This window comes from Macaca nemestrina, chromosome 1, assembly GCF_043159975.1.
Source record: "Macaca nemestrina isolate mMacNem1 chromosome 1, mMacNem.hap1, whole genome shotgun sequence".
Classification (NCBI taxonomy): Eukaryota; Metazoa; Chordata; class Mammalia; order Primates; family Cercopithecidae; genus Macaca; species Macaca nemestrina.
Genome location: NC_092125.1, coordinates 31,018,021 through 31,044,816, shown reverse-complemented (window position 1 = coordinate 31,044,816; position 26,796 = coordinate 31,018,021). Strand labels below are relative to the sequence as shown.

Genomic DNA, 26,796 nt, shown 5'->3' with positions numbered 1-26,796 from the left:
AGCCCAAGGTGCAGGGAGGAGAGGTTCATGTCCAGTGGTGGTGGTTTGGTGAACTGGGGAGTCCCCACCCCGGATCTGTTTCCCCACCACCCTCTACTAGCCCACATCCCACTGCCGCCCTCCACCAAGACCTTGACATTGTGGCCTTGTACCAAGCGAGGAATGGCAAGGTCCACATAGTGAGTGCAGGGCCCACTTCCTGATTTCATGCGTGGTGAGTATCATTTGCTCCTGCCACAGATACCCTTCACCAGGACAAATATCAAATGAGTTTAAGGTCAACAGTCCCATGCCACATCCTAGTGAGTCAGAGTTAGAGGTACACACTCTTCAAAGATGAGCTCTTGAAACAAGTGTCACTTTCTTGGGAACACAGCACAGGCTACTGAATAAATGCCAGATATCAGACACTTTCCACCTTTGTTCTTGGACAAGCCAGTGCTAAAAGCGCTGAAGGAGGCCAAGAAAGAACCTAATTCTAACTCTTCTTTGTTACACCTGCATGAGGAGCCTACTTTGTATTTGCCCATGGGCCTGTAGTTCCTTGCCATGACAGTTTTACCTAATCAGAGCTGAGCTAATAATTTTGGCAACCTGAACTACATAGACAACCCTGCAACATTGGTTGAGGAGCTCTTTCTAGAGGAGGATTTCTAGATATTTTGATATATATCTGTGTATTTTGACAACTATTCAAAAATTAATATTTAATCTTATTCAGTATTGATGATGAAAATAATTCAAATTAATTTAGGACCCTCAGATAAATGCTTTTTTTGGTGTTCTTTACTCTTATGATAGTGTAGGATAAAGAGAAGGGATGTTATCATGAACTTGGGATTCAACTGATCTCAAATGAATACATGTTTATTCCTGAGCAAGTTCTTAACAGCACTAATTTTTATTTTCCTATCTGTAAAACATGGGTCATTATTTTTTCTACATTGTAATGTTATTTTGAGCAGCAAATGGGATAGTACATTTGAAACAGTGCGTAGCACATTGTAAGTGCTCAGTAAAGTTTTATTTATTCTTTTCCTTTTTGTTTTTTGAGACAAGTTATCTCTGTCATGCAGTGACATGATGGTGTCTCCCTGCCACCTCAATCTCCTGGGCTCAAGCGATCCTCCCACCTTAGCTTCCCAAGTAGCTGGGACCACAGGGGTGTACCACCATGTCCAGCTATTTTTTAAAAATTATTTTTGATATTTTTGTATAGATGGGGTTTCACCATGTTGTCCAGGCTGGTCTTGTACTCCTGAGTGCAAGCGATCAGCCTGGTTTGACCTCCCAAAGTGCTGGGATTACAGATGTGAGCCACCACACCAGGCCCTTTTTCTTGAATGCACAAAGGATGGTCTCATTTCTAGACCTTTCTTCTTACTATTAATAATTGTAGAATATCTTTTGCTTATCTGGGTCTTCTCTGTCTTTCAAGGCCTAAGTCCAGGTCTTTCCTCCTTGTGCTGTCAAAGCCTACAATGATTTTTGTGTTCCTTGAAACCTTATGACTTACATTGCCTGTAGGTATTTACTAAAGGTTTTATGTGTACAGGGACAATTTTCCCAACTGGCATAGAAGTTCATCAAAAGTAAGGATTATATGTTCTATCCCCTCATGTTCCAAGAGTTGAGTGTAATAATTGCTGCACAGCAAGTACTCAATAATTGCTGATACTATTTTTAACCAAACTACCAAATAATATGACAATCACTTTATTCATTCAAGTACTGAATAACACCTACAGCAGAGAAAAAATTTCTTGAGCACCAGCTTTCAGATAGGCATGCTTTTTGCACAGGGTGTGGTTGAAGATAAATTCTCTGGATTTAGACTTTTGGAAGTTCATAGTTAACGGCAGTGATTTTTAAATCTGAACCTTGGTTATTTGTAAAAATGAAGATTCCTGGATCTACCCAGACCTTTTGAATTAGAGTCTTTGTGAATAATCTGACCATCTGCACTTAAAACAACAACAACAACAACAAAAACAACAGCAACAACATATTTTGGTAGTGATTCTAATGCACAAATTTAGAGTTTAAGAACCACTGGGCTGGTAACCTTCCTGTTGCGTTATCAGCTGCTACCAGACATGACGCTTGTACATTACATTATTCAGTCATTTGGTCAAATAGCCCATATTTGCCAAGTGGGTACTTGATTGTTCCTTTTTTTTTTTTTTTTTTTTTTGCTTCACTTATGGGAGCTCTGAAACCCAAGAAGGAAGCCTGGAGTGTGGGGTCTCCCTTTTCTTTCTCGTGATGAGGTCATTGCCAATCATCTGTATGGCAACTTCTTCTTTTCTCTAAGATTGCTATTAAAGTGGACACAAGGAATGGAATATTAAAATCTTCATAGAATGTTTTTCTTGCTTCAAATTTGCATGGGAGAAAAATAGTACTTGTGTGGTATAATAAAAATTATACTGAAATTGAAGGGCATGCATCAAATCTCTTCACTTCTGTGAGCCTTAATTTCTTCATATGCAAAATACAATGTTCAACTAGAATATGACCTCTTTTGCATTTTTTCCATGCTTCGAAGACCATTCAAAATTCAGGGATATACTTCAAATCTGGCATGGATACTTATGAGCATTTACATTTCATCCTTGAGTGTGGTGTGGACTCTTCAGATCTTCCAGATGGAAGAAACTTTATTCTATAGACTGTGCTTAGATGGAAGCCCCCTGGTCCTTTGATATTTTCTGTTTTCTTTGAGCATGTGGAGAAGATCTGGGGATTTTGCTTTTCTTGATATACAAAATACTAAGTCTGCGTGTGTGGGTAGACCAAATGTCTTCTGATTGTTTTCTGTCAGCCTTTCGCATGAAACCCAAATTCTTTTGTATTGTTTCTCTGAGGTACAGAGAGTCAGAGCACTGATATGATAACTTTGTTAGTCTTTGTTTTTTTCTTTAATCCATTCCTTTGTTCTGTTGTCATATATTAAGTTTATGTAGTATTATGTAGAATAAATTATGAACATGACATGGATATTATTTTCCACGTGCATCCAAGAATAATTGCTGATGTTTATTAACTTCTTGCAATGTTCCATGCCAGATCCTGATCACTGACATATATTATTTCATTCAAACTTTACAATTCTCTGATATACAGATTTTTACTATCTCAATTTTACAGATTAAGAAACAAAATCAGAAAGATGAATGCAGTTTTCCCAAGGTCACACAGCTAAGTAGTCTTGAGTAGAGGAGATAAGACTTGTATTCACTAGCAGTATAATAAGTCAATAGAGTGTTTTTTTAATATTGGGGTTAACTGTCAGTGTTGTACATTCTGTGGGTTTTGACAAATGTATATAATGACATGTATTCACCATTACAGAATCATACAGGATACTTTCACTACCCTAAAAAATACCCTGTGCTCTGTTTATTACTCCCCCACTCCTAACCCCTGGCACCCACTGATCTTTTTAATCTCCATAGTTTTGCTTTTTCCAGAATGTCATATAGTTAGGTCATTCAGTACATACTGTTTTCAGATTGGCTTCTCTTGTATAATAATACGCATTTAAGATTCCTCCATGTCTTTTCACAGCTTGATAGTTCATTTATTTTTAGTGCTGAATAATGTTCCATTGTATGGTTGTATCAGTTTATTTATCCATTCACCTACTGAAGGACATTTTGGCTGCTTCCAAGTTTTGACAATTATGAACAAAGCTTCTATAAACTTCTGTGTGAATGAGTGACTTTAAATACTTGTATGGGAATACAGAAACTGAAACTCAAGGATTTGATTTAGGCCTTGAAGATGGTAAGATTTTAATGGGCAGAGACAGATGGAGGGACATACTGGAGGAGTGGTGGGATCTCGGCTCACTGCAACCTCTGTCTCCTGGGTCCAAGCGATTCTTCCCCAGTAGCTAAGACTACAGGTGCATGCCACCACGCCTTGCTAATTTTTGTATTTTTTATAGAGATGGGCTTTTGCCATGTTGGCCAGTCTGGTCTCAAACTCCTGATCTCATGTGATCTGCCTGCCTCGGCCTCCCAAAGTACTGGGATTACAAGTGTGAGCCACTGCACCTGGCCTACTTTTTAAAAATGCTTACCATGTACCATGTGCTGGCAAACTGCTGGATGCTTTAAGTTATCCTATCTAAACTTGGGGTTCATCTTCTGGAAAGTTCCACCAACAGTATTATGTCTTATTTTCACATGTATAAAGGCTAAAGCTAAGAAATGCTACAACTTTTCCAAATTCAAAGAACCAGAAAAGTCACAGTTTGAACTAAATCTGACTCCAAAATCTATGCTCTTTGTGCCATCCTACCAGGCTGCCTACCCAAGTGCAAGGAGATCAGAACAAATAGCTAGATAGACATTAGACACAGAAAGGATATATGTGGCACTAAGGCTTGACAATGAGGTTGGAGCCAGGCTCTTCAGCACTTTGACTTGGGCACTGTGGGGGTGTCTCTGGGTACTGGGGTAGTCAGCATGAGGTCATCAGGTATGGAGGATGAGGGGGAAGAGGGTTGGAAGACCAATGAACAAGAGGAAGGATCATCTTCTTCTACTTCACAACATTGCCTCAACTTGATGGTATCGATGTTAGTAAGAGACTTCTGAGGATATGCAAACTTCTACCCCTACATGACCTTCAGGAGAAGGAACAGGATGCCTGAGTCTGGAGTTTCAGTAGATCAGCTTCCTCCAGGTTGATCTACTGGAAATCTAGACTCCAACCCGGAGGATGTCACATGTGCTTTACTCACTCACTGCCTGTCAGCATCATGGTCTCAGAGAATGTTTGGTCACCACCACCCTTACTTCATCAGGGCACTTCAAAAGTTGGAACATTTCTTAGGTTGCAGGATATTTTTGGAGATCTTTGCAAAGTCAGTCAAAATAATCAAATCACAAGAGCTTTTAGATCAGGGAGTGAAAGTAAATTTGAGAATGAGGAAGCTTTAGGTTTTTTTCTTTTTTATTAAATTAAAGTCGCAACTTTTAAAATCTAAATCATGGAAAGCTAGTGCTGAAAGGAATGCCCCTGATCTTCTAGTGACTTTTAAAGATGAGAAACTGCCATCTAAGGAGATTATGAAACTTGCTTAAGTTGGCACAGCGCCTGCCTGCCTGGCATTAGCACTCTGTCACTGCACGCTGAGGCCTGTGCTGTTGGGCTACTCCACAGACGGCTTCTTTCTGACATTTAGCACGTGGCAATTCATGCTGGCACTAACTAGCCCAGAGAGCACTGGAAACATTTCTTTACCCAGGGAACTATGGTGGGAGGGTACTTTGCTGTCTGACAGGTTTTCTTCCAGAGCATTGCCCTTAAGCACGAAGGACACTGATTAGCCATCATGCCGTGAACAGTACACGGAAGCGGGCAAGCTAAAGACTTCTGCTTCTACCCAAGTCAGTGCCTCTCTCCATGTGCTCAGCACATTGAACTCATATTGTTCCTGCAGCCCAGTCCCTGGCAGGGCTCAGAATGGCTCTGCATTCTTCTTATGCTGCCTGTTGGTTTTAGCTTGGTAAGGCTTGTGATTATGCTTATAACAGAAGTAGGGAATTCCTCATCTGTGTGGGCAGGTGCCAGTGGAATATGCTTGACTAAAGCTGCTAGTGTGCCAGGAGAGTGGGAAACAGGAATTCCACTACCCAGGGCATGAAAACAAATCTGTCTCCTCATTTTTGATTAGGACGTCATGCCAAAATAACCTTGTGGGAAGAGCCGTTGTTCTTGGCAGGCATAATAGATGTTTTTTTTGAGATGGAGTCTCACTCTGTCGCTTAGGCTGAAGTGCAGTGGTGCGATCTTGGCTCACTGTAACCTGTGCCTCCCAGGTTTCAGTGATTCTCCTGCCTCAGCTTCCTAAGTAGCTGGGATTATAGGCACGTGCCACCATGCCTAGATAATTTTTTTTTTTTTTTTTTTTTTTAGTAGAGACAGGGTTTCACCATGTTGGCCAGGCTGGTCTTGAACTCCTGATCTCAGCTGATCCGCCCACCTTGGCCTCCCAAAGTGCTGGGATTACAGGCATGAGCCACCGTGCCCAGCAGACATTTTTTTCTATTTTCTTTTTTAGTAGGTAATACAAACATATGGCACAACATTTTTAAAAAAAATTAGACCATGAGAAGTAAAGGTCAATCCTACTCCTGACCTCAGGCTTCCAATTTTTTTCTCCAGGGACAACATTTGCAACTAGTGCCTTGTGTATTCTTTCAGATACATTAATATACTGTATATTCTTACAGTGCCCATATAGGTGTTATTATTATTATTTAACACAAATGGCAATAGACTTCATGTATAATTCTGTCCATCCCCCCACTTTTTTTTTACTTAAGAGATCTTGGAGTTGGCTCCATATTGAGCTTCTTTGTTCTTTTAACCACAAAAGTACTATAAACGTTTTATCTATCAGGATTCCTCTCTTCACTGTTTTACTTCTCTTTTTGCAATGAGTACTGACTTAATTCAGGTTAGGTTTTGTAAGCTGTTGAAGAGAAAGATCCAATGTTTAAAAAAGCTACACCAAATATATTGAGATCTGATGGATTGGGACAGTTTTTATTGCCTTTGTCTCCTGAAAATAGGATGCTTTTACTCCTGCATTAAAGTGAAAGACCAAACATGCCGGAAGCTTCCAGAACTCACTCCCAGTGCATTCTGGGAGTCTGTGGCCATGATGTATTGATTGAACACAGCACTCTCCATGAGGGAATCTCTACAACTGAATGGGTTTCTTAACACTATGACTATAGTGCTGCGTTATCCAAAATGGGAAATTGGGACACAGTGAGACAAAACAGTATACCAAAGAAGAGTTTGGCAGAGATGTGGACAGATCTCAGACGCTTGCATGAAAGAGCACAATAGTCCTAATTTATCTTAAGAGATGTTATGGAAAAGCAAGGGGGCAGGTGGAAGTCTAGGTCCAATCTTCATAGAAAAAGTCAGGGCCAGGCATGGCAGCTCACGCCTGTAATTCCAGCACTTTGGGAGGTTGGGTGAGAGGATTGCTTGAGGTCAGGAGTTTGAGACTGGCCTGGGCAATACGCAAAACCCCATTTCCATCCCTACCCCCAAAACTCCAAAAAACAAAAATTAATCAGGTGTGGTGGTACGTGTCTATAGTCCCAGCTACTCAGCAGACTGAGGTGGGAGGATCACTGAGCCCAGGGAGGTCAAGGCTGCAGTGAGCCATGATTGTGTCACTGCACTCCAGTCTGGGTGTCAGAATGAGACCCTGACTCAAAAAAAAAAAAAAAGGAAAGTGTTTTTTTTTTTTTTTCAGGCTACTTCATTTCTGCTTCACTGTTCCTTTGAATATGACTTGCGAATTTCATTTGTTCATGTTTTTTTCCTAAAAATATGTTTCTTCCTCCCTCAGGTATCACATCAGTATCCTCGAATTCAAAGTATCAAAGTACAATTTACTGGTAAGTGTTGTCAGAAGTTTAATTGATTCATATTTTTGAAAGAATCTTCTCTTCAGTCTCTTAATTTCCTCTAGAACACAAGATCTCTCCTTTTCCTTAGGGAAGGAATTAAATTCCAATTAAATCCCAGAATTGTTGTAGCCTGCATATTATTTTCATTAGGGATACAGGTGTATAAAGAGAAAAGGGGATTAATTATTCATCAAATATGTGTTTGTCTCTGTACTAATCACTTTATGTTCCTCATTTAATCCTCCACGGAAACTTCTGGGTAGAAATTATTTCCATTTCTTAGTTAGGGAAACTAAGGCTTTACTTCTTACAAGTCTGTCTGACTGTAAGACACATTATTACCTGCTAATTGTATTCTGGGGCAAGAGTTTACCTTAATGAAAGTTGGGGGAAGCCCTTGATAGAATAAAAACTTTGACTCCAGAGAGAAGATTGTTTGGGTCCGTGATTAACGCTAGCATAACCCCTAGTGGTTTCCACACGAATATTCATTTTTTAGTTAAGTTCTCCTGAGCCTGAGGGAAGGGGAGTATTTCTTGCCCTCCATAAGTGGTCCCCATTTTTAGTTCAAAGTACATCCCTCTGCACTGGTACAAAGCAAGAATTACTGAATTGTGACTAGCAGTGGGGACCTATTCTTTTGCTTAATGAAAGAACATGGACCAGAACAGAGTGTGTCCAAGATGTGGTTACTTGGCTATTCAGGATGATTTTAGTGCTAATATGGAAATAAAAGAAGTTCAGGCTTTTTGGCTTGCACTTGGGATGGCCCTGCACAAAACAACTTAATCTATCACTGCCTCCTACTCCTCTTCCTCCTTTTCTTTCTCCTGTGGTAGTGACTCTTCCCAAAGTACCTTCCGGGAAAAACTAGCAATAGGAGGTAGAGAAGAGAAGTAAGTATGTGCCCTTGAGCTCTTCCACCCGCAGCTTTGAGAGGCCACCCTGAATCCACAGATATGCTGTGCACAGCTGCATTATTAAGCTTAAGAGACTGCTAACAAAGGCCGCTAGTAACTGCTGTGGATGGGTCCAATGTCTGGGGCATGTGGAAAATTTGCATTTCATGGTCAGATGACAGAAAGACAACAGTTGAAAACAAGTGCTTTGAGTCAAGCTTCAGAGTATGGGTAGCATGCAGGGCTAAGGCATGGGGCACTACTGCCACCCTTTGCCCATAGTTCATCCACTGAGCAAGAAAGGAGGCACTGAAGTGGTCAATCCATCCCTGTTCTGAAAAATTAGGGAAACCCTGAAGCCACCTGTCCTGCCATAGGTGCTTTGTGACAATTTCTGTAATCTCTCAGCTCCTGAATCTCAGCCCCATCTGAGACTCTCTTGGCCACTAGTGTTAGCATTGCCCCTTCTTCCATTCCACAGGTAAAGCAGTTTCCACGCCGCAGGTAGAAACACAGTGCTCTCCTGCTTTTACTCTTTTCTTTTCTTTCTTTCTTTTTTTCTTTTTTCTTTTTATTTTTTTGAGACAGAGACTTACTCTGTTACCCAGGCTGGAGTGCAGTGGCGCGATCTCAGCTCACTGCTTTTAATTTTTGAAAATCTCTCCCTATCACTTTCTCTTCATCTGATTGCAGATGTACTAGAAGTTTGTTACCCAATTCTATGCTTAGGAATTAATTAACATTTTTCCCCCTATCTTTCCTAGAATATAAGAAGGAGGAGGGTTTCATCCTCACTTCACAAAAGGAGGATGAAATCATGAAGGTGCAGAACAACTCAGTTATCATCAACTGTGATGGGTTTTATCTCATCTCCCTGAAGGGCTACTTCTCCCAGGAAGTCAACATCAGCCTTCATTACCAGAAGGATGAGGAGCCCCTCTTCCAACTGAAGAAGGTCAGGTCTGTCAACTCCTTGATGGTGGCTTCTCTGACTTACAAAGACAAAGTCTACTTGAATGTGACCACTGACAATACCTCCCTGGATGACTTCCATGTGAATGGTGGAGAACTGATTCTTATCCATCAAAATCCTGGTGAATTCTGCGTCCTCTGAGGGGCTGATGGCAACGTCTAAAACCAGGCACCAGCATGAACACCAAGTTGGGGGTGGACAGGACATGGATTCTTCATTGCAAGTGAAGGAGCCTCCCAGCTCAGCCACGTGGGATGTGACAAGAAGCAGATCCCGGCCCTCCCGCCCCCACCCCTCAGGGATATTTAAAACTTATTTTATATACCGCTTAATCTTATTTATCCTTATATTTTCTAAATTGCCTAGCCCTCACACCCCAAGATTGCCTTGAGCCTACTAGGCACCTTTGTGAGAAAGAAAAAATAGATGCCTCTTCTTCAAGACGCATTGTTTCTATTGGTCAGGCAATTGTCATAATAAACTTATGTCACTGAAAACGGTACCTGACTACCATTTGCTGGAAATCTGACATGTGTGTGGCATTATCAAAATGAAGAGGAGCAAGGAGTGAAGGAGTGGGATTATGAATCTGCCAAAGGTGGTATGAACCAACCCCTGGAAGCCAAAGCGGCCTCTCCAAGGTTAAATTGGTTTCAGTTTGCATTTTGCCTAAATTTAAACTTTTTCGTTTGGTGGGGGTTCAAAAGAAGAATCAGCTTGTGAAAAATCAGGACTTGAAGAGAGCCGTCTAAGAAATACCACGAGCTTTTTTTCTTTACCATTTTGCTTTCCCAGCCTCCAAACATAGTTAATAGAAATTTCCCTTCAAAGAACTGTCCGGGGATGTGATGCTGTGAAGAATCTAATCAGTGACTTAAGAGAGATTTTCTTCTATACAGGGAGAGTGAGCTAACTTATTGTGAAGGGTTAACTTTACTGTACAGGATAGCAGGGAACTAGACATCTCAGGGTAAAAGTCAGTACAGATTTTAATAGTCTGGGGAGGAAAACACATTCTTTGCCACAGACAGGCAAAGCAACACATGCTCATCCTCCTGCCTATGCTGAGATACACACTCAGCTCCATGTCTTTTACACACTTACACATTGCTGGTTTCAAGAAATGAGGTGATCTTATTATCAAATTCAATTTGATATCAAATGTCAAATAGCACTAAGAAGTTATTGTGCCTTATGAAAAATAATGATCTCTGTCTAGAAATACCATAGACCACATATAGTCTCACATTGATAACTGAAACTAGAAGGGTCTATAATCAGCCAATGCCAGGGCTTCAATGGAATAGGATCCCCTTATGTTTAGTTGAAATGTCCCCTTGACTTGATATAATGTGTTATGCTTATGACGCTGTGGATAATCTGATTTTTCATGTCAACTTTCCAGATGATTTGTAACTTCTCTGTGCCAAAACTTTCACAAACATAAAGTTTTGAGATATATATTTTTAAATTGTAGCAAATGTTTCCCTGACATTTTAAATAGAGGATACAACATATCACAGAATCTTTCTGGATGATTCTGTGTTATCAAGGACTTGTACTGTGCTACAATTATCTCTAGAATCTCCAGAAAGGTGGAGGGCTGTTCGCCCTTACACTAAACGGTCTCAGTTGGATTTTTTTCCCCCTGTTTTCTATTTCCTCTTAAGTATATCTTCAACTATATTCCCATCCCTCTATTTTAATCTGTTATGAAGGAAGGTAAATAAAATGCTAAATAGAAGAAATTATATGTAAGGTAAGAGGAATCAAGTTCTGAGTGACTGCCAGGGCACTCACAGAATTATAATCATAGCTAAATATCTATGGAGGGCCTACTGTGGACCAGGCACTGGGCTAAATACTTACATTTACAAGAATCATTCCGAGACAGATATTCAGTGATATCTGGCTTCACTACTCAGAAGATTGTGTGTGTGTGTGTGTGTGTGTGTGTGTGTAGTTCACTTTTTGTTATTGACAATGTTCCGCAAAATTGCAGTTACTCAGTGAGTTATATCCAACAAAGTAAATGTTTATGACTATAGGTAATATTTAAGAAAATGCCTGATTCATTTTTTAAGTTTGGAATTTTTGTCTATATTTCTCATGGATGTGCAGTGCACATGCCAGGCCTAAATATAATTGTCGTGTACGTTGTTTGTGCTTGATGTCATGGTCCCCTCTCATAGGTGCTCACTCCCTTTGGGTGCACCTGGCCGGCTCTTCCCATGCTGGCCTCTTCAACCACACAGGGATATTTCTGCTATGCACCAGCCTCACTCTACCTTCCTTCCATCAAAAAATATGTGTTGTGTGTCTCAGTCCTTTTAAGTCATGTCCTTCACAGGGAGAATTACCCCTTCTATACACACGGCAGAGTTTTGTGGAAAGAGAATTGAAAAGTGACAAGATCAGAATTTTAAATTTGACTTAGCCACTAACTAGCCAAGTAACCTTGGGAAAGTCATTTCCCATTTCTGGGTCTTGCTTTTCTTTCTGTTGAATGAGAGGAATGTTAAATATCTAACAGTTTAGAATCTTATGCTTACAGTGTTAGCTGTGAATGCACATATTAAATGTCTATGTTCTTGTTGCTATGAGTCAAGGAGTGTAACCTTCTCCTTTACTATGTTGAATGTATGTTTTTCCGGACAAGCTTAGATCTTCCCTCAGACATCTTTGTGAGTCCTTCAAGAGCAGTTATCAATTGTTACTTAGAGATTTTCTATTTAGAAAATGCTTAAGGGATTCCAATCCCAATCCAAATCATAATTTGTTCTTAAGTATACTGGGCAGGTCCCCTATTTTAAGCCATAATTTTGTATTTAGTGCTTTCCTGGCTCTCAGAGAGTATTAATATTGATATTAATAATATAGTTAATAGTAATATTGCTATTTACATGGAAACAAATAAAAGATCTCAGAATTCACTACTGGTTAGAGTGTTGGAGTGTTCATTTATCCTTCTTTTCTCCATGTTCTGATTAGCTCAGCCTCTGAAGAGGGGAGGACGGGGCAAGCTTTCCAGTTTCCTACTTGCCTCCAGTTTTAGCCATCAGAGACACATCTGAGGGATGGTTGAGGTGGCAGAGCTCATCTTTGTTTTTGAAAAGATGCTCACTGGAAGTCCTTAGAGTCCCTTTTCATAGTTTAAGAGACTGATTTAAATAGTGTTCTACCAAGTGCTGTTTTTCCTTTCCTCAGAACCTCATTTCTAACCCTGGATGATTTCTTATGTCCTCTCTCCTTAGTAGTAATTACATCTGCTGTCTCAATAAGAGGTCAAAACTATTAATGGGTTTGTGTAGCATAGTCTGGCCACAGTGATCTCTGTGCTACTTTTGATGATGCTGATGTTGCTGTCCTCCCTAAAACACTTCTATTCCCTGGCTCTTTTGACCTCACCCTTTTCTGGTCTTCTCTTTCTCTCTCTGTTCTCTGCCTTTCTTAGTCTTCATCACCCCTCCTCTTTCTCTGGCCACCCCTTTAATGCTGTTGTACTACAGGACTCTACTCTCAGCCCTATTCTTTCTTTACATTAGAAACTGCAATCTGGTAGCCAATAAGCCACAGTCTAGCCTATGTATGTGTTTCACCTGTTTGTTAAGTTGAATTTAGTAGCTGACATTTAAATATCGGGAAATTTTTGGTCTTCTTTTTTGATAACAAAACCAAAAACAGAAACGAGATCTGGTGATGCTGGGCCCAATTTTGGCATGGCGGCAACCTTCTCAGAGTGGCAACTTCCTTCTTTAAGGAGACTCCATGCTCTCCATTTCTCCATCACCCACACAATATGCAAATGTACTTACACCAACTCACTGCTGAAGGCCTTAAGGCATTTGAGTTGTGGTCTCTACTCTATACCCTTTCCAATCTCATTGATTCTTGTGCCTTCAATCACTGCTCCCACATCAGCAATACCTAAGACCATTTTTCAGCCCAGATGTCTTCTACTCCAGTGCCTCATTTGTGTAATCACTTGTGTTATTAGTAATAAAATATCATTTACTGAGTTATTTCCCTGTACCAGGCATCATATTAGCCATTTATATAAATTGTTATTTCTATTGTCTCAACAATTCTGTGAGGTAAGTGGTATAATTCCCATTTTACATGTGAAAACTTGAGACTCTAAGAGATGAACTTGTCTAAATGCATGCAGCTACTAAATGGTGGGGCTTAGATTCAAGATCAAGGGTAGTTAACACCTAAGACCACACTTTTAACCACTGCTACCCTGCCTCTAGGCAGCTCTGTATGGATATAATGGGCTCCTCTACTTAGTATGCTCAAAATAGAACATTCTATCCTCCTTGGCAAGTCCCTCTTCCTGGTTCATGATGTTGGGTAAAGGCATAAACATGTTTCCATTTTTCATTTTGGCCCATTTCGTAAAAATACCTTTTCAATTTATGAAAATCTCATTTACTATTATAAAACCATCAACAATCAGCCAGTTTGACATAAATTTTTTCTACTTCTACTCTATGCCAGGCATTGTGCTAGGTACTTAGTGGTCATCTGTTTCCTTGAGAGAAGTAAAAATTAGCTGAGCTTGATCTCTTTTGCTCTCCCAAATACTTGTTGCTATCATGTCCATTGTTCATCCTATCCCTAACACACTTGCATTACCTAGATGCACTTCAAAATACTGTTGCATCAGTAAGTAGCATTGATAAAATATACCAAATTATTTTAATTATTTAAATTAATGCTATTTCTATCCCTTTAATCATGTTCATACTATTTTAAACTCTTGAACACTGATGCAAACACACTACTTCTAGGTAAGTAATAAACAATTCTCATTGCATGTATGGTTAATTCTCATTTTATTAGTTCAAATAAATAGTAGTTTTTGCAAAGGCAGACATTTGAAAGTCTAAAATAATTTCATCTATGAATTTTCATTTCTAGGGTGTCAATTTGTAACATAAGGAGACCTGAGACAGAGTCAGTAGATTTTATAATACATTACTTATATAATTAATGATACTTTATCCATTCATCCATAGACACTGATTGAATTTCTACTGTGTGTATTGTGTGTCTACAGTGCTAGGTACTAGAAATGTAAAGACAAATATGAAATCATTTCTTCTTACCAAGCGTTGAATACAGTGAGTAGTATGAATTGGATTGAAGAGAAGCTAGAAGCCAGGATATCAGATAAGAAACTGAGTGCTGATGACTGGAAAGAAATGAATGGATCTGAAATATATCAGGAATAAAAAACTAATAGCACTTTGGGATTGGTACATATGAGTGGTAAAGAAAGGGAGGAACTAATTTGTTCATTCATTCAAAAATATTGTTATTTTGAGAGGCGTGAAGAAACAAGAAACCGTGAACACATATAATTTGAAAGAAAAAATCAGAATGCTATGAGAAAAAAATGGGATGGTCTGCTTGAAATTGGAAAGAGACAAGGTCTCTTTGGGGAGATGACGTTTAAGTCAAGATCTGAAAATTGGAAGAAACCAGCTCTGGGAACTGTTGGCAAGGGTCAATGGCAGGGGATAAAGAGTGGTAAAAGGAAGTTAAAAATACCATCTATGACTATAAGACCAATTTTAGAAACAAAGGCTAATGGTTATTAGCTTCTTTCTTATTTCGGTATGAATATATTTGTCTATGTATTAGCCAATGCTTTCCTTCCACTCTCCCATTCCTCTTAATTCTAATTTAACATGTGTTAATGGTAATTCATTTTATATCTTATCATTTATGTTAAAGAATATCAAAGAGGGAGTATGACTCAGCTAGAGGAAGAAGGAATATCATCCAAAGATAGATAAAAAACTTGTATCTTATTTGCAGGAGAAAGCTAACATGTTTTTGATTATACAATAGATATTGGCATCATTAGGTAGAAGCAATATTTTACCATTCTCTTTATTTGGAGGTTAGGCATGATTAAAGAGGTGTGTGTAGATGTCAAGTCGACAAGGGGTGACATGTGGTGGGTTTGTACTAACACAAGTTAGCCAAGCTAGAAGTATAGTCTCCAGAATTCCTCTTCCTGTGTAGCAACAAAGCAAAGTTTGCATGAGATTTAGAAGGTGAAAGTGAAGGGACAGCCATTTTTCTACTCTAAAGTTTGGAGTACAGTGCCAGGTGCTGTGCAACTCATGCCCATTGCTGCTGATCTTCTGGCTCATCGTGTTGCTGTGGAGCTTCAGCTTCTCCAGTTCTATCTGCATCTAGGCAAAAATGATATCATCAGACTCTTTGAGACTAACACTCTATTAGTTTTCTACATCTGCTGTAAAAAATTACCATGAATGAAGTGGCTTAAAACAACAAAATTTATTCTCTGACAGTTCTGAAGGTCAGAAGTCTGAAATGAGTCTTGGAGGGGCTAAAAGCATGTTGTTAACAGAGCTGGTTCCTTTTTGAGACTCTTGGGAGAACTCATCTCCTTGTTAGTTCCAGATTCTAGAGTCATTTCTCACTCTTTGGTTAATAGTCCTGTATCATATCACATTTTCTCCCATTGCTTCAATAGTTAAATTGCTTTCTTTCCTTTCTACAGTCAAGTCTGCCACTGTCTCTCTCTTATAAAAAATGATTACATATAGGAACCCCCTGGGAAATTCAGGATAATCTCCTCATCTCAAGATCTTTAACTTAATGGTGGCTGCAAAGTCTGTTTTGATAGGAGGTAACATTCACAGGCTTCAGGCATTAGAACATACATATTTTGGGGGGTCATTATTCAACCTATCGGAAATATTTTAAGCCAGAAGGAAACAGAATAACAGTTTAAATACTTGAGTAAAGAAAATAGGAGTCAAGAATTGTATGCCTAGCAAAACTGATACTCAACTTTTTTTTTTGAGACAGAGTCTCACTCTGTCGCCCAGGCTGGAGTGCAGTGGCACGATCTCAGCTCACTGAAAGCTCCTCCTCCTGGGTTCACACCATTCTCCTGCCTCAGCCACCTGAGTAGCTGGGACTACAGGCGCCTGCCACCATGCCTGGCTATTTTTTTGTAGTTTTAGTAGAGACAGGGTTTCACTGTGTTAGCCAGGATGGTCTCCATCTCCTGACCTCGTGATGCGCCCGCCTCGGCCTCCCAAAGTGCTGGGATTACAGGTGTGAGCTGCCACACTTGACTTAATATTCAACTTTTAAGAATTCAGGGAATATTGTTCCTATGAGCCCTTCCTGAAGGATCTATTAGAAAAAGAGCTTCAGACAGCTAAAGTAGCTAAAGAGTCATTGACTTAGGGACTTGTGGTGACTATGAAACATGTGGTTTTTACAAATACAAGGCTTAAATAAAAAAAGATTATGATATATAATGGGCATATCCTCTGATAATGTGGGTATAAGTCTAAAAAATAGGAGAATGAGGAGAGGGCATTAAAATGTGTTTTAAACTATTCTTACTAATGATATCAATGGCGGATAGTTTTTCTATTCTGAAACTGTTATTTATAATATGAAAAGTAAATGTGTAACCATCATTCAAGGCTCAGCTCAAACACACTCCTCCATGAGAACTTCTTTAATTCCACTGGGAAGAATACATCTTTTACGTTTTTTGAATTCCTGTAATATATTATATAATTCTTTAATGGCACTTATTATTTTCTATTTTGCATTATAGTGATTTGATGCAAGTTTTTTTTTTTTTAAGTTCCATAATAACAAGTTTCTCTACTTAACAAAGTGCTATGCCCATAAAGTTGACCAGTGAATATTTGTTTGTGAATGACTAACTGATTTACCTTGAAGAAACTTGGCAGGGACAGAGATTGAAAATTGAAATTGCTAACAAAATTCCCATACAAGGTCTGCATTTTTTATTTTAAAAAAAAATTATTTTAGGTTCAGGGGTACACACATAGGTTTGTTCTATAGGTAAATTGTGTGTCATGGGAGTTCGGTGTACAGATTTTTTCGTCACCCAGGTAATAAGCACAGAACCCGGTAGGTAGCTTTTCCATCCTCACCCTCCTCCCACACTCTACCCTTAAGTAGGCCCTGGTGTCTGTTGTTTCCTTATTTGCGTCCATTTGTACTCAATGTTTAGCTCCCACTTATGAGTGAGAACATGAGGTATTCTGCTTTCTGTTCCTGCATTAGTTTGCTTAGGATAATGGCTTCCAGCTCCATCCATGTTGCTGCAAAGGACATGATCTTGTTCTTTTTTATAGCCAAATAGTATTCCATTGTGTATATATACCCCCTTTTTTTAAGGTAAAATTATAATATTTTCTAGTTTAAAAATTCAGTGGTAAAATACGTAAGCATGAAACTTACCTTTTCAACCATTTTTAAAACTTTTATTTTAGGATCTGGGTACATGTATGAGTTTGTTACATAGGTAAACTGTGTGTCATGGGGGTTTGATGCACAGGTTATTTCATCACCCAAGTAATAAGCATAGTACTCGATAGGTAGTTTTTTTATCCTCTCCTAATCCCCACCCACCACCCCCAAGTAGGCTCCAGTGTCTATTGTTCCCCTCTCTGTGTCCACATGTTCTTATTGTTTAGCTCCCAATTATAAGTGAGAACATGTGATATTTAGCTTTCTTTTGCTGGATTGGTTTGCTTAGGATAATGGTCTCCAGTTCCATCTGTGTTGCTGCGAAGGACATTATCTAGTTCTTTTTATGTATGTGTAGTAGTCCATGGTATATATGACCACATTTTTTAATCTAGTTTACTGTTGATGGGCATTTAGGCTGATTCTATGTCTTTGCTACTGTGAATAGTGCTGTGATGAACATACGTGTGTATGTGTCTTTATGGTACAATGATTTATATTTCTTTGGGTATATACCCAATAATAGGTTTGCTGGGTTGAATGGTAATTCTGTTTTTAGAACTTTGCGAACTCACCAAACTTATGATTTCCATAGTGACTGAACCAATTTACATTCCCTCCAGCAGGGTATAAACATTCCCTTTCCTCCACAACCTTGCCAACATCTGTTATTATTTTATTTTTTAATACTAGCCATTCTGACTTGTGTGAGATGCACTCTCACTGTGGTTTTGATTTCAGAGTCCATATTTTTTCTTTCCCAAAGTGATACACATCTGAGGGATAGAGTATCCTCATTAATAATATCTCCACATTAAATAGTGAAATATTCTTCCTGTAAGTTCAGGTTCTTCCTTTGGTTAAATTTTTTTGTCCATACTGGTAGTATGTAAATGATTATCGAATGGCCCATATTTTTACTGTTTTCTGAAGGTCATTAGTTTTTACGGATATGATTTGTTAGGCAAGCCTCATAAATTATAATTATGTACCCACAAAAAAAGCAATTACACCATTACTAATTACCTGGCCACAACTTTTTGATACATAGAACAAGATACTTTGTGTAGGACATAAGGAAGCTGTAGCATTCATTTTGAGTCTATGCCCCAGCCATGTGTTTACAAACACAAGACATTTGTGAGAGGAAGCATCAGCCAGCTCATCTTAGATCAGAGGAAAAAAAAAACAAACCATGACTTCCTCCTGTCTTGGTAGACTGCTCTGTTAGTTTAGTGTCAATTGAAAACAGAACTCATGTATGCACCAATAAAAGTCTTTCTGGAAGAGGAATAAACCTAGCTAAGAAGCCTGGGGGAAAAATAGGGTCCCAAGCTTAGTCTAGACATGCAGACAGTTGAGCCTAAATCCCCATTACATAAGAAGTGCTGGTCTGAACTGATGATTGTTTTTCCCATAAAGTTAAATAAAACAAGAACCTATCTCAAATTATAATAAGTCATGCTCTTCATAAGACTTCTGCTAGAAATTCTCAAGTGGCTAAGTGGCAGCACAAATTGTGCTATAACTTTCTAAACAAAAGCTTCCTTCTCAGGGGGCCTGAGATGGTCCCTCACAGCATCAGGGAAGGAATGAGGGAGTACAAGTGAGGAGAAAGCAAAAATAAAGTAGGCATAGAGAAAATATCAAGGAAGGGATAATGTAAGAGCCTTTCAAGAATATAGATTGACACTAGAGATTTATTATATTTGAGGGCCTATAACATTACATTAATTTATTTAAGCAAATATTTGTTAAAAATCTTTTACAAAGTACCTACCACTGTGTTAGGTATTCTGGGGAATCTGAGAGAAATAGAAAGACACCAGAATAATATGGTTGGTCTAAAGCACCCAAGATTTAGAATCAATGGAGGCTTGTGTTCAAGTTGAGATTTTACCACCACTTATCAGCTGTAGCCTCTGGTTAATTACTTAATTGTAGGTCTACTGATCACTGCCTTCCCTGCTCTGCCATCATACAAATTATCTCATAGGATTGTCTTGAGGATTAAACAAAACACCAACCACAGGTTATAGATTATGACATTTTCAAGCTATTCAATAATTTTTAATTACCACTTGTAGAAATCACAGTCCCTGCCCGATAGGATCTTACTTCACAGAAAACAAAGACGTTTGGAGTCTCTAAAAGGAGTAAAGAAAGATGAAAATTTGTAAGTTTACAAGATAGATGATTAAGATAAGTGGTATTTCTTACATTATTACCAAGACTGTATAATCTGTATGAGGTGCTAGCCCTGTAGCTTTTTGTTTCATTATTGAAAACTCTATAGAAGTGACATTGATCATATGGCAGTGTATGAGATACCAGCTTTCATTCTCCCACAGAAAACAATGAGACAGCAATTGATATGTTCTGGCTCTGTGTCCCCACCCAAATTTCATCTCGTAGTCTGATTTGCAATCTCCACGTGTTGGGGTGGGATCTTGTGGGAAGTGATTAGATCATGGGGGTGGTTCCCCCATGCTGTTCTGATACTGAGTGAGTTCTCATGAGATCTGATGGTTGCATAAGGAGCTTTTCCCCCTTCACTCTGCAATTCTTGCTGCTACCATGTGAAGAAGAACATGTTTTCTTCCTCTGCCACCACTGTAAGTTTCCTGATGCCTCCCCAGCCCTGCAGAGCTGTGAGCCAGTTAAACCTCTTTCCTCTATAAATTACCCAGTCTCAGGCAGTTCTTTATAGCAGCGTAAGAATGGACTAATACAGTAAACTGGTACCACAGAGAGTGGGGTGCTGCTGTACAGATACATGAAAATGTGGAAGCAACTTTGGAACTGGGTAACAGGCAGAGGTTGGAACAGTTTGGAGGGCTCAGAAGAAGACAGGAAAATGTGGAAAAGTTTGGAATTTCCTAGAGACTTGTTGAATGGTTTTGACCAAAATGCTGATAGTGATATGGAAAATAAAGTCCAGACTGAGGTGGTCTCAGATAGAGATGAGGAACTCATTGGGACCTGGTGTAAAGGTCACTCTTACTATGCAAAGAGACTGGCAGCATTTTGGCCTTGCCCTAGAGATCTGTGGAACTCTGAACTTGAGAGAGGTGATTTAGAGTATCTGGCAGAGGAAATTTCTAAGTTGCAAAGCATTTAAGAGGAAGCAGAGCATAAAAGTTTGAAAAATTTGCAGCCTGATGATATGACAGAAAAGAAAAGCCATTTTCTGGGGAGAAATTCAAGCTGGCTGCAGGAATTTGCTTAAGTAATGAGGATCCAAGGGTTAATCACCAAGACAATGGAGAAAATGTCTCCAGTGCATGTCAGAGACCTTCATGGCAACCCCTTCCATCACAGGCTCTGAGGCCTGGAAAGACAGGATGGTTTCCTGGGAAGAACCCAGGGCCCTCCTGCTCTATGCAACCTAGGGACATGGTGCCCTGTGTCCCAGTTGCTTCAATTTCAGCCATGGCTAAAAGGGGCCAATGTACAGCTCAGGCCCTTGCTTCTGAGGGTGCAGGTCCCAAGCCTTGGCAACTTACATGTGGTGTTGGGCCTGTGAGTGCACAGAAGTCAAGAATTAAGGTTTGGATACCTCTGCCTAGATTTCAGAGGATGTGTGGAAATGCCTGGATGTTCAGGCAGAAGTTTGCTGCAGAGGTGGAGCCCTCATAGACAACCTCTTGGGGCAGTGTGGAAGGGAAATGTGGGGTTGGAGCCCTCACACAGAATCCCCACTGGGACATTACCTAGTGGAGCTGTGAGAAGAGAGACATCATCCACTAGACATCAGTATGGTAGATCCAATGACAGTTGGCAGTGTGCACCTGGAAAAGCCAGACACTCAACGTCAGCCTATGAAAGCAGCCGGGGTGGTGGGAGGTCGTCTGAAAAGCCACAGGGGTGGAGATGCCCAAGGCCACAGGACCTACCTCTTGCATTAGTGTGACCTGGATGTGAGACATGTAGAGATCATTTTGGAACTTTAAGGTTTAATAATTGCCCTACTGGATTTAATAGGCAATGATTGAATTTGCCCTATTAATAATTAATAATTTGTCCTATTCCATGGGGACTGTAGCCCCTTTGTTTTGGTCAATTTCTCCCATTTGGAATGGGTGGATTTATCCAATGCCTGTACTCTCGTTATATTTTGGAAGTAACTAACTTTCTTTTGATTTTACAGGCTCATAGGCAGAAGGGACTTGCCTTGTCTCAGATGACACTATGGATTTTGACTTTTGGATGAATGCTGAAATGAGTTGACTTTGGGGAACTGTTGGGAAGGCATAATTGTGTTTTGAAATGTGAGAAACAGGAGATTTGGGAGGGACCGGGGTGGAATGATATTGTCTGGCTCTGTGTCTTCACCCAAATCTCATCTTGAATTGTAATACAAATTATAATCACTACATGGTGGGGAGGGACCTCATGGGAGATGATTAGATCACAGGGGTAGATACCCCAAGCTGTTCTCATGATAGTGAGTGAGTTCTCATGAGATCTGATGGTTTTATAAGGGGATTTTTCCTCCTTTGCTCTGTACTTCTTGCTGCTGCCATGTGAAGAAGGACATGTTTGCTTCCCCTGCCACCATGATTGTAAATTTCCTGAGGCCTTCCCAACCCTGGAGAACTGTGAGTCAGTTAAATCTCTTTCCTTTATAAATTACCCAATCTTGGGTAGTTCTTTATAGTAACATGAGACTGGACTAATACAGCAATCCACAAAGGAAAATAGCCTTGAGAGGGCTCAAGGGTCCAATTAAGAACCTGCAGCAACACAGTGGAGCAAAAAACAGATAATAATAACACATAATGATTGTTGGGGATATCAGCATACCTGAGATGTGTATAGATGACTAGAAACAGGGACACAGAGCTGGGGATATCATCTTGAGTCACAGTTACACAGTGGGTTCCACTGTGGTCCCCAGTGGCATGCTCTGCAGAGGACACTGGAAACTTTTGCTATTGAGGTAACTAATAGTAATCAACACTGTGAACCCCTTAGATATGTCAGCCCTAAAAGAAGCCACAGTTGTGCAGCTCTGGGACTGAGGCAACCCTTGCTCTGAGTTCCTGTGAAGTCCCTACCTCAGATTTATGGCTGCATTAACCATGCTTGCACCCCAGACATCAGAACCACCACCACAATGAGCTAGCTGGCACCCTGGTCAGTGGAACCACTGTTCCAAGCATACTTATGTTTCAGACCTAGGTTCTGTGGCCACTCTAATACTGGAGCTACCACTGCAGCAGTCATGTCAGTAACCTGATCCCTGGAGCAGTGGTAGCCCTACACAGGTCTGTACACCAGACCCCGGCTCCATAGCTACTTCATGAATTCTTGCACTGCACACATCATTACCAATACAGGAGCAAGGGCTCCTGAACCCCAGGCACTGATGCCACTGCTGCCTCTGACCCCAAAGTCATGGTCTATCCATGCAATATTGTGCTCCAGATCCTAGCTTCATGGTCACTCCATGGGTGCCATGCATCAGACACCAGTAATGCATCACTACAAATTTACCCATCCACTGGACTTGGTGCTAAGAGGGATCCCCTCAGCATTGACTTTTTCAGTGAAAGAAATCTAAATCAGGAGAACTTTAGCAGTCCTAGTCACCAGAGTAGACACCCACAGCCATGGTCACAGAGGACCGCTGTAATCTTCACCAATGTCAACCTCAGCTGACAGTGCTGCATGGAGACTACATCACTGTGTACTCATCACAGCCACAATCCCTGCGTTTCATCCTGCCAATGCATTTTCACACACCTGCAGGTGAAGGACTTTCTCTATTGAAAACAGTGTGTGAAGTCTGGAAGAGGTGACTGCTCTATCAAATGCACATGCATTAATGCAAGGCAACAAGAAACATTAAAGGTACACAGCAATTTTCCAGTGACCATTTCCAAAGAAATAGAGATGTATAAAGCACTTGACAAAGAATTCCAAATAATTGTTTTAATGAGGCTAAGTAAGGGAGCTACAAGTAAACCCAGATAGACAACAAAGCTCAGCAAAACAATGCATGAACTAAATGAGAAGACCAATAGAGAGTTATAAATAATTTTTTAAAAAACCAAACAGAAACTCTGGAGCTGAAAAATACAAGGAATGAAATGAAAAATATAATAGGATCAACAACAGACTTGATCAAGTAAAACAAAGAATGTGCAATCTCTAAGACAGGGCATTTGAAAATACACATTGAGAAGGAAAAAAGAGTGGAAAGGAATGAAGAAAACCTAGGGGATTTATGAGATATCATCAAGAAAGCTAACATTTGCATGATAGTATTTTATAGAAGGAGCAGACAGAGAGAAAGGGGCAGAAAGTTTATTTAAACATATGACAATGGAAAACTTCCCAAATCTGGAGGAAAAAATGAGCATCCAGATACATGAAACTCAAAGATCTGCAATTAGGTTCAATCCGAAGAAGACTTCACTGAGGCATAATATAATCAAACTCTCAAAACCCAAAGATAAAAAATCTTGAAAGTAGCAAGCGTATAGAAGTTCCTCACATACAAAGAAACACCCCAAAAGCTATAAGTGGCTTTCTCAGAAGAAACTTTGCAGCCTAGAAAAGAGTGGAATGACATTTTCAAAGTGCTGAAAGAATAAAACTGTTAATGAAGAACAGTCAACTCGGAAATCTGTCTTTCAAAAATCAAAGGGTGTTAAAGGTTTTCCCAGACAAAATCTGAGGGAGTTCATTACCACTAGATATGTTAGAGAGTTCTTCAAGCTGAAACACAAGGATGACAATCAGTAACAAGCAAACATATGAAAGTATAAAACTCACTGGTAAAAGTGAATAGTCAAATTCAGAATACTCTAATACTATAATGGTGGTGTATAAATTACCTGTATCTCTAGTATAAAAAAAGATGAAACTACTAAAAATATCTATAGCTACAATAATTTTTTAATGGATATATAAAATAAAAAGATGTAAATTGTGACATAAAACATAAAATATGGTGGGGTGAAATAAAAAGTGTAGAGTTTTTTTTAATGCAATTGAGGTTATAAGCTTAAAATAGAATGTTATAACTATAAGATGGATGTTATATGTAAGCCTCATGGTAACCATAAAGTGAAAACCTATTATAGATACAAAAAAGATAAAGAGAAAGAAATCAAAACATACCACTACAGAAAATAATCAAATCATAAAAGAAGACAACAAGAGAGGAAAAAAGGAAAAAAAGGGATCTATAATATAGCTGGAAAACAATGAAAAAAATAGTAATAGTAAGTCCTCATCTATCAATAACTACCTTGACTGAAAATGGATTAAATCCACCAGTCAAAAGACATTGGATTTGGACTATACTTTAAACAAAACAGACCTAACAGACATGCAAAAAACTCCATCAAACAGAACTAGAATACATATTCTTGTCAGATGCACACAGAACATTTTCTAATATAGATCATACGCTGGTCTACAAAACAAGTCTTTCTAAAATTGATACACGATAGTTGTATATTACGGAGTAGATGTGATATTTTGTTACATGCATAGAATGTGTAATGATCAAGTCATGGTATTTTGGGTTGTCATCACCTCAAGTATTTCTCATTTTAATGTGTTGGGAACATTTTATGTCTTCTCTTCAAGCTATTTTGAAATATATAATATATTGTTAACTATAGTCACTCTACACTGCTTTCAAACATTAGAACTTATTTCTTCTATCTAAATGTATGTTTGTACCCATTAACCAACCTCTCTTCATACCCACTCTCACACTTTTGCCAGCCTCTGGTATCTATCATTCTAATCTCTAGCTCCATGAGATCAACATTTTTAGCTTCCACATGATTGAGAATATGTGATATTTGTCTTTCTGTGCCTGCCTTATTTCACTTAACATAATGATCTTCAGTTCCATAAATGTTGCTGCAACTGACATAATTTAATTTTTTTATGGCCAAATAGTATTCCATTGTGTATATATACTACATTTTCTTTATCCATTCATCTGTTGGTGGACACTAAGTTTGATTCTATATATTTGCTACTGGGAAGAGTGCTGCAGTAAACATGGGATGCAGGTATCCCTTTGATACACTGATTTCCTTTCCTTTGAATAAATATATGGTAATGGGGTTGCTGGATCACATGGTAGTTCTACATATTTTTTTGAGAAATCTTTATACTTTTCCCATAGTGGTTGTACTAATTCATATTCCCACCAACAATATATTAGAGTTCCCTTTTCTCTGCTCCCTCATCAGCATCTATAATTTTTTGTCTTTTTGATGACAGCCATTCTAACTGGCTAAGGCGATACCTTATTGTGGTTTTGATTTGCATTTCTCTGATGATTAGTGGTGTTGAGCATTTTTTCAAATATATGTCAGCCAGATGCCTCCAAGTATGTCTTCCTTTGAGACATGTCTATTCATTTCCTTTGCCCACTTTTTAATGGATTTATTTGTTTCCTTTATTTTTGAGTTGTTTGAGTTCCTTTAATATTCTGAGTATTAGCTCCTTGTTGGATGAATAGTTTGAAAATATTTCCTCCCATTCAACAGGTTGTTTCTTCACTCTTGATGGTTTCCTTTGCTGTGCAATAGGTTTTTTAGTGTAATATATGTCTCATTTTTCTATTTTTGTTGCCTGTGCTATAAACAATTCTTAACAACTTTAAGAAGTCTGAAATCATAGCAAGCACATTTTTGGTCATAATGTTATGAAACTAGAAATCAATAACAGGAGGAAAACTGGAAAATTTACCAATATGTGGAAATTAAACAATATACTTGTGAAACCAATGGGTCATAGAAAAAATCAAAAGTAAAGTAAAAAAAGTCTAGTGACCAATAAAAATGGAAATACAATATCTAAAACTTAAAAATACAACAAAAATAGTTCTAAGAGGAAAGTTTACAGCCATAAATGCCCACCTTAAAAAAGAAGAAAGGTCTCAAATGAATAATATAATGTTATATCTCAAGGAACTAGATAAAGAACAAACTAAGCCCCACATTACTATAAGAAAGAAAATAACAAACATCAGAGGAGAGATAAATGAACTAGAGACTAGAAAAACAATATAAAATTAAAAAACTGAGTTTTTTCAAAAAGATAAAATTGACAAACATTTGGCTAGCTAGACTAAGAAAGAATGAGAGAAGTCTAAAATAAATGAAATCAGAAATGAAAGAGGAGGCATCACATCTTATAACACAGAAATACA

The 26,796-nt window shown here is 38.9% G+C and overlaps 1 protein-coding gene across 18 annotated transcripts in view; it reads left to right on the top strand.

Moving 5' to 3' along the window:
• LOC105484436 (TNF superfamily member 4) overlaps window positions 1-11,059 on the top strand; it is a 308,159-nt gene extending 297,100 nt beyond the window's left edge. For 17 of the 18 annotated variants that reach the window (XM_071075841.1, XM_011746006.3, XM_011745998.3 and 14 more), the window contains 2 exons: window positions 7,388-7,436; window positions 9,112-11,059. In XM_071075841.1, the coding sequence (XP_070931942.1) occupies window positions 7,388-7,436; window positions 9,112-9,461 (399 nt within the window). In that variant the 3' untranslated portion in view covers window positions 9,462-11,059. Of the gene's footprint in view, window positions 1-7,387; window positions 7,437-9,111 lie in introns of those variants that run through there. The other variant, XR_003018679.2, reaches the window with a different exon arrangement.
• Window positions 11,060-26,796: the final 15,737 nt, after the last annotated feature.